The 7078-nt window shown below is 40.6% G+C and overlaps 1 protein-coding gene across 1 annotated transcript; it reads right to left on the bottom strand.

Moving 5' to 3' along the window:
* Positions 1-4700: 4700 nt before the first annotated feature.
* Positions 4701-6829, bottom strand: LOC146577210 (uncharacterized). Its single transcript, XM_085267632.1, has 4 exons — positions 6767-6829; positions 6353-6460; positions 6102-6275; positions 4701-5498 (listed from the first exon to the last, which is right to left on the bottom strand). The coding sequence occupies exons 1-4, from the start codon at positions 6827-6829 to the stop codon at positions 4866-4868; spliced, it is 978 nt and encodes a 325-aa protein (XP_085123758.1). The 3' UTR covers positions 4701-4865.
* Between the last annotated feature and the right edge of the window lie 249 nt (positions 6830-7078).

Here is a 7078-nt window from a genome sequence, read left to right on the forward strand (position 1 = left end):
CTTCCCATATTAGATTCTTGATGAATGTGTGTTGTTGTTATTCAGCCTGGTTCAATGTGCCCCTTTAAACCTCTCTGCACAGCCCTGCACTGAACTCACTATCTTCTCCCTCTAACAGCCTCCACATGTTCTCACTGTAATTTCCCCTCATGAATGAATTTATGCTGCACTAATGTGAATGTTTGCAGGGAAATCAAACGCATATCACACGCAGTACTCGAGCTGACTTACCTTTGTTTGAATGACGACTTGTACGCGCTGACTCCACAGATAAGGTACGAAAATATATCAGGCTACGTCTTCAGGGTTTCTACTCCACGGCCGTATTTCATACGGGTCCACATTTCCACTGCACGCTATTTTCTGCAAGTACCGCCGCTTCGCCTCTGGACGCAATCGGTCTCTATACAGTCCATTCTCTTTTGAGCTGCTTTTAAGCATCTTGTAATCGTCGTTCCAACACAGTGTGTTTGTTTTGATTCGTAGACCTCGAAAATGGTGCCGCGCTCCCACAATGCATTGCGGCGTGACGTCAACTCCAAAGCCCTATAGAACATGTTCTTTTTCATTGTCAAAATTATCAGGAATAAAGAAGAAAACTGATTCAAAACCTGTGGAACCTGCCAAAAAACAAGTTTTACTGCAAAGGATTTCTAGATGTGAAGGTTTTGTGGCTTTTTTCAGTTTCTAAAACAAACTCATTTGTACAGAAGGATATGAGGATGTATATGTCCGGTGGTGGGTTTTTTTCTTCTTGATTTAATGTATTCATTTATCTCTTCACTTAATCTTTCTTTATGTTTTTTTTTTTTGATTTGGCATGAGCGATTTCCGGTCCTCACTCCAAGCCAGTTGGTGGCGGTAATGCACCACATGTTCTATCACAGCTGCGTCCGAGAGGACAGGAAACGTCTGTATGCGTCTGCAAACCAGGTAACTACACTCAGCTGAGCCTCTCTGCTAGTCGTTATTAGTTGGAGGGTTTTGCGTCACTTTCTCTCGGCTTGATAAAGGGCTGTATAGAAATCTCTGGTACGTAACACGTAACGTCATTTTTAGGGAGCGTCGCAGAGAAGTGAGGCTGTTTCTTTGTTTTTGTCGAGTTTTGATTGAAGACATGTTTCCAGTCCGTTTTTTACTCGTTTGTTTTTTCATTAATAACTTTACATTATCACAGAGAACAAGAAGGCGCTTTGTTTGTCACATTCACCTTATGTCTGTGAAGGTTCTCAGTCATCCAGGTCATCGTAGTCAAAGGAGCTTGCAAAGAAAAGCGTCTGGACTTCTTTAAGTTACTTGAAGACGTTTCACCTTCATCCGAGAAGCTTCTTCAGTTCTAAGGTCAAATGGTGGAGAGTCCCAGATATAAACCTAGTGGGAGTGACCCCCCACAGAGGGACAAAGGACCCCCTGATGATCCTCTAATCACCTGAGCCAAGGTGTGAAACTGGGTGTGGGCCCCAATCAGCCAGTTTCGGGTGAGTTCATTGTGAAACCTGGCCCCACCTTATCATGTGATTTCCTGAGGTCAGATGGCCCAGGATGTGAGTGGGCGTTAAGGCGTCTGGGAAGGATCTCAAAACTGGATTATAGATGGCAGAGAGTTGGTGTCGTAAGCCCCGCCTCTGTTCAAAGATGGTCACTCACAGTGGACATAGATGCTTCTTTCACTCCTCTTTCAAACCATCTGTCCTCTCTGCCCAAAATGTGAACATTGGCATCCTCGAAAGAGTGTCCTTTATCCTTAAGATGCAGATGGACTGCTGAGTCTTGTCCTGTGGAGGTGGCTCTTCTATGTTGTGCCATACGCTTGTGAAGTGGCAGCCACTTGGCAGCCACAGTGATAAATGACTGAGATGGCTGCAGCTGTACGTGTGAGGTACCTACATGTTTCAAGATGAATTTGCAGAGATGTCATGTTTGGTGCTTACAGACATCACACTGCATTTTGTGATTTCGTAGCTATTGTTGTGATATTTCGGAGCTTCCCATGATCACCGTGACAGTCATTCATTTTAACATAACCTTTCTATTCCTTTCAGGGATCCTCATTTTTTTGGTGAGGAAGATCAGCAGCTGTGTCGACAGGCAACAGGTAACGGCAAGCTTTTCTGTTAGTACTGTAGACCTTGGTCTGGTGCTCTTTTTTAGTTTAACACAGTATTTTCATTTGCCGAAGTGTAAAAAGCTTGTTCCAGGAGAAACAAACTTTAGTGAGTTCTGCAAAATGATTCCCACCATTGCACACTCTGTCAGCCTCCAGTGTGCCCTTTTTTTGTCCTTTAACTGAAGAAAGTCGGTAGTCAGAACATATGAGATAAGTGAGATCCTCATTTTGCCTGCTTATTTCAAGATACAACATTTTCACAAACTGCTGTAGGATAACCTTGCTATTTGTCTTTTCCAACACTTCTACATTCATCCATATTTCCTTGTCTGCTTCTTTCCAGGTGAAAAGTACCTGAAATGGGTGAAAGATTTTGTTTCCAAAAACAAAAGCATGTGCGTTCACCTGAAGAAGCCAAGTGGTGCTGACCTGTGGATAGAAGAGCTTGAGAACACCAAATACAACGGGGATGATGATGAAGTTAACGCCTGGGGAAAATTCTACCTTCCCGAGATTGTAAAAATGCAGGTTATTGGTGTGGTAAAGGGCACCTCATGTCCATGTGACGAGCTTGTGCTGATGACGCGTGAGGACAAAAAGCTGTACGGCTATGACGGAGAGGAGCTGCATCTGGTGGCTTCCAGTTTCCTGGAACTATGTGACAAAACGATAGAGTATCCAGCATCCAAGCGCTACTACAATGGAGAGGCCTTCAAAGATATGGTGAGAAGTTAGACTGCTAAGAATAAGACTGGGGATGCCTAGTGTTAGAGATCAATCACCTGAGCTTTTCTTTGTATTGTTGTGTGTTCTGTTTAGACTGAGGAGGACTGGAAAAAAGTTAAGATGAGTGATGTGGGGAGGAAACTGCAGGAAGAACATAAAAAGCTGGTAAATGAAACCCAGTCAGCGTTCGTCAGCCTAATATCATAGGTGGGTATTGGAGCTGAGTATCATCACTGATTTCTAGAACCTGTTCAATTCCAATTCACAAGGTCCCAATTAGATTCCATTTAATTCTTACTCAGAGAGTCAGAAACATTATAATTCTGATCATTTATCAGTACTGACACTTGTGAAACTTCATCAGAGGTGTGAGCATCACAGCAGATGCTTTTGTGTCAAAGTAACTGAGGATAAAACACAAAACCATGAAGCAGATTTTCCTGGCCTAGCTTTTTACAGTAGATAACCTTAAAAATATTATTCTGCAGTAGAACAAAAGCAGACGAGAACCACGACTCAACAAATGTACATTGGCTGATGCTGCTGAAGTGATTCAGAGGTTTTAATAAGAGGTTTTAATAGAGACACAGCAGAGCATTTTGCAGTTTCACTTAATTTGAAAAAAATAAATAAAATTTGGTATTGAACAGCAGAAATGAGGCTGTCTTGTCGGAAGTCATTAAAAAAAATGGCTGTAAACAACGGTAGACTGCTTCATAACAAGCAAGCGAATAATGCCAAAAACAGAGATTTGAGATGGGAAACGGTGTTCTTAAAGTACACTGAGAGAGGCAGAGAGCTGTGCTGTGTTGTTTTTCTGTGTGTGTTTTAATGGTGGTGGAAGCAAACCAGCAAAAGTAAGAGGGAATTCATGACAATGTTTATGTCAAGCGAAATGTGTCTTCTTTTGCTGCTGGTTTGGTTAGAGAGAGACAAAACGTGCAGCTTCAGGATCTGAGCAGCTTTCAGCACCAACGGCATCACAGCTCAGACTTGGATTCAGGATTAAGCCCTTTATGTTTGACTGTAGTGATTGTAGCTCTGTCCTTGTTATTAATCGCTTTAGTCAAACACAGCTATTGTTTGCTGGGATGTGTATATCCTTGACAGTTTGTATCTCAGAGTTATCAAAGACACTGTGGATAATCATCAAGAGATTGTTGTCCTCTTAATAATGACCTATTTGATTGTTTGTTTTTTCTTCTTCTTACAGATTCTGGTATTTGGCCAAAAGAGAGCTTCACAATTCTTGGCTTCACCTGTGGTAGAAAAATGACTGAAGTTATGCAACACTCTCTAAAATTAAAGCTATGCAACGCTTTAACATGAATGGCGAAGGAGTGCATCTCTTTCACTGTCTCTTCCTGTCCTCTTCTCAGTCTTTGTTGTGGCACCTCTGCTATGTGTTATAGAAAGCACTTGGAATCATGTTCAATACAAAAACACCAAACTCGTGGGATTGCCCTAGCAAGCAGTTGGTAAAAACTAATTAAAACTGATATATATCAGCTTCACTTTCTAGCTGCAAAAGCACGTTTCTGCAAAAGCATGCAGTTTCCTGTCAGCACTTTTTGGCACAGAGTGTACTCAGAGTTAGGCCTTTCTTATATAAAGCAATATAATCAGCATATAAACATTTAAGATGATAAATTTAAAGCTCAACAGTAACTGCTATAAATATTATAACTACACATGTAGTGCTTTTGCTTAAGTAAATTATAGTTGGGATCATAATAAGAAAACATGTTTTTATTTTCTGTGTACCCTGGGTACAGACCAGTATAAATATGGGATTCTTCCCAATAAATGCTGTCTGATAATGCTTCATATTGCATTAAACACTAGATATGTAAGCAAACAAACAAAAACCCATAGAAGCCAGTTTTAATTATTAAATGTGACAATTACATGGAGATGGAAAGTAAACATGCTTATACACGTCTCTGTGATTACAGAAAATCCACACAGATGCTGTCAGAGCAGAGAATCTTTGATTTATCAGAATGATGAATGCAAATGATTTCATGAAATCTCACTCTTGTTCTGGGTTGTAAAATTCACCTGTCCAGTTAAACCGAATCCTTTGCAACACAGTTCTAAGAACCCTACCAACCTCATCCTCAGCTCTCTGCCTGTTGTCCTTTTCAGCTGAGTATTCATCCACATGTGTTTCAACTTCTCTCTCATTTTCAAGCAAATTGCTCAGGCTCTCAGCTTCAGCACAGTTACCATATGGCCACTCTCTGAGGTCTTCTGTGTTCAAGCCAAACAAATTCTTACATGATCTGCAAGGCTTCATTCTGGCACCATCACGGAGACAAAAAGCCTCACACCTGATATTTCCAGGTACTTCAATTGTTCCATCAAAGTAATCTTTCTGGACTGTGTTTGGATAATAGGTCATCACCGCACCAGATACATATTTATGCCATTTGCTAAGACAGGAGGCAGCAATCATAATTTTCCCAGCGTTAGGACCGTTGGTGGACATGGAGACTCCGCAGTACCTTTCTGATTTGTTGGTTTGGGATTTTTGAGAAATGCAGATGGTGGACGAGACGAAAGCTGTTTTTTTATTATTCTCTTCTAAGTCCAAGTCTGTGAGGAGATCTTGCAGACTCTGCTTTATTTGCTCTTCATTCTCTGAGTTATTTTGCAGGACGATCTGAAAACAGTTACAGATCTGGTCAAAGTGTTGCACCTGATTATATAGTTGTTTTTCATAGAAAGTTGATCAACATGTTTGTTTCGCTGCTTGACTTGTTTAACTATGCAGGACCATTGGATGCTTTTGATTTAGACATTTTAAGATAGGGGGTGAAACATGTCACAAAAATCTATTTAATTTTAAATCAATAAGCAAAAATCCATCTTTGTTCTCACTAATTTATAATTAAATTTGCTAATTGACCTTTTTTTTTCTATTTTGCTATGCCGGGCTGTCAAAACACGCTGAATTTAGAGTCTTTGAGCTTAACAGATCCAGCAGCTACACAGTGACAGCATCATATACGCCTTGAAGACTGTAAGCATCTCCAATAATGAGTCTGTTAGACATTATTTAGAACTAACAAATTCTGAAGCAAGTCTCCAGCTCTCCTGCAGTCTCTGTGTTTGGTGGAGAAGTATAGCTAGAAGCATATGTTGAAGTATAAGGTACAGTATGGATTTTCTTTGGATTTCTCAGTAAAAAAGCACTTTGCATTATACTTTCCTAAAAACTGGAAGTTTGTCAGATTGACTGACAATGTGAGAAGAGTTATCTTACCATGTCGAGCACACAGGAGAAGGGACTTCGCCTGGGAAGCTGAGTCGAATACAACTTAAAAGGCCTGGGATATCTTCTCATTAAAGAACCCAAAACAAAAGGATTAGGGAAGATTTCTTCTGGAGAAAAGGGGATGTTGTTGATTTTGCCCAGAAACAACATGCTGTGAAGGATCTGTTGAGTGAAAACATATTTGCTTATTGTTAGTAGTGATAAACAGGACTGTCTTAAAAGTGTCAAAGGTAACACACCTCATCCACCAAGTGTTGACTTCCCGGAGTCATGTAAGAGCCCCGAACCATCCTCTTGGTAATCTTGTAGGCATTAGTTTTGAACCTCCTTTGAGAAATTGTTGTCTTCTAAAATGATAATGATCGAGCAGTTAGGGATTTAAAAACACAGGAGATCTGATAACTTTGGCTACAGCAGAGTCTGCAGACATACCTATTTTGCTCTTGGTCGGCCTATTTTAAACATGAGAGAAAACATAGTTAGTGAAATGTTGATAACATACAATGACTATCATTGGTGGCTGAAAAGATGCCAGGTAACAAGTGAAAAGCTGCTACTTACCATCGCCACAGTCTAAGAATGAAACAGGAAACACTGAGCGAGTTGCCTCCATCTTAAAGCTGTTGATCATGTGATTTAAAGGAAAGCCACACCCAGCTCTTTCCTGGAATTTTACTCGACTGTAGAAAACTGCTCCATTTGCCCCGCCCACCCATGATCTTTAATATCTACCAAAAACAACCTTTTGGTTGTCAGTAACCAGTCGATCGTTTTCGCGATTAAAAAATGACTTTGTGCGGCGGCGTTCCCACCGCGAGCAGAACTCCGGCTCAAAAACCGCTGTTTTTGAACACTTTTATTTACTTAAGCACTTTAATGGGCTTACTTTGAAACAAAGTGCGATTGAATGATTATTGTTATGTGTTGCCTTGAATTCGGCTATGCTGTCTGTTAGACAGCTGTTT

The sequence above is a fragment of the Mchenga conophoros genome, linkage group LG3 (genome assembly GCF_057382185.1).
Source record: "Mchenga conophoros isolate Kocher_MC1m ecotype Shallow Benthic linkage group LG3, M_conophoros_male_GT1.1, whole genome shotgun sequence".
Lineage (NCBI taxonomy): Eukaryota > Metazoa > Chordata > Actinopteri > Cichliformes > Cichlidae > Mchenga > Mchenga conophoros.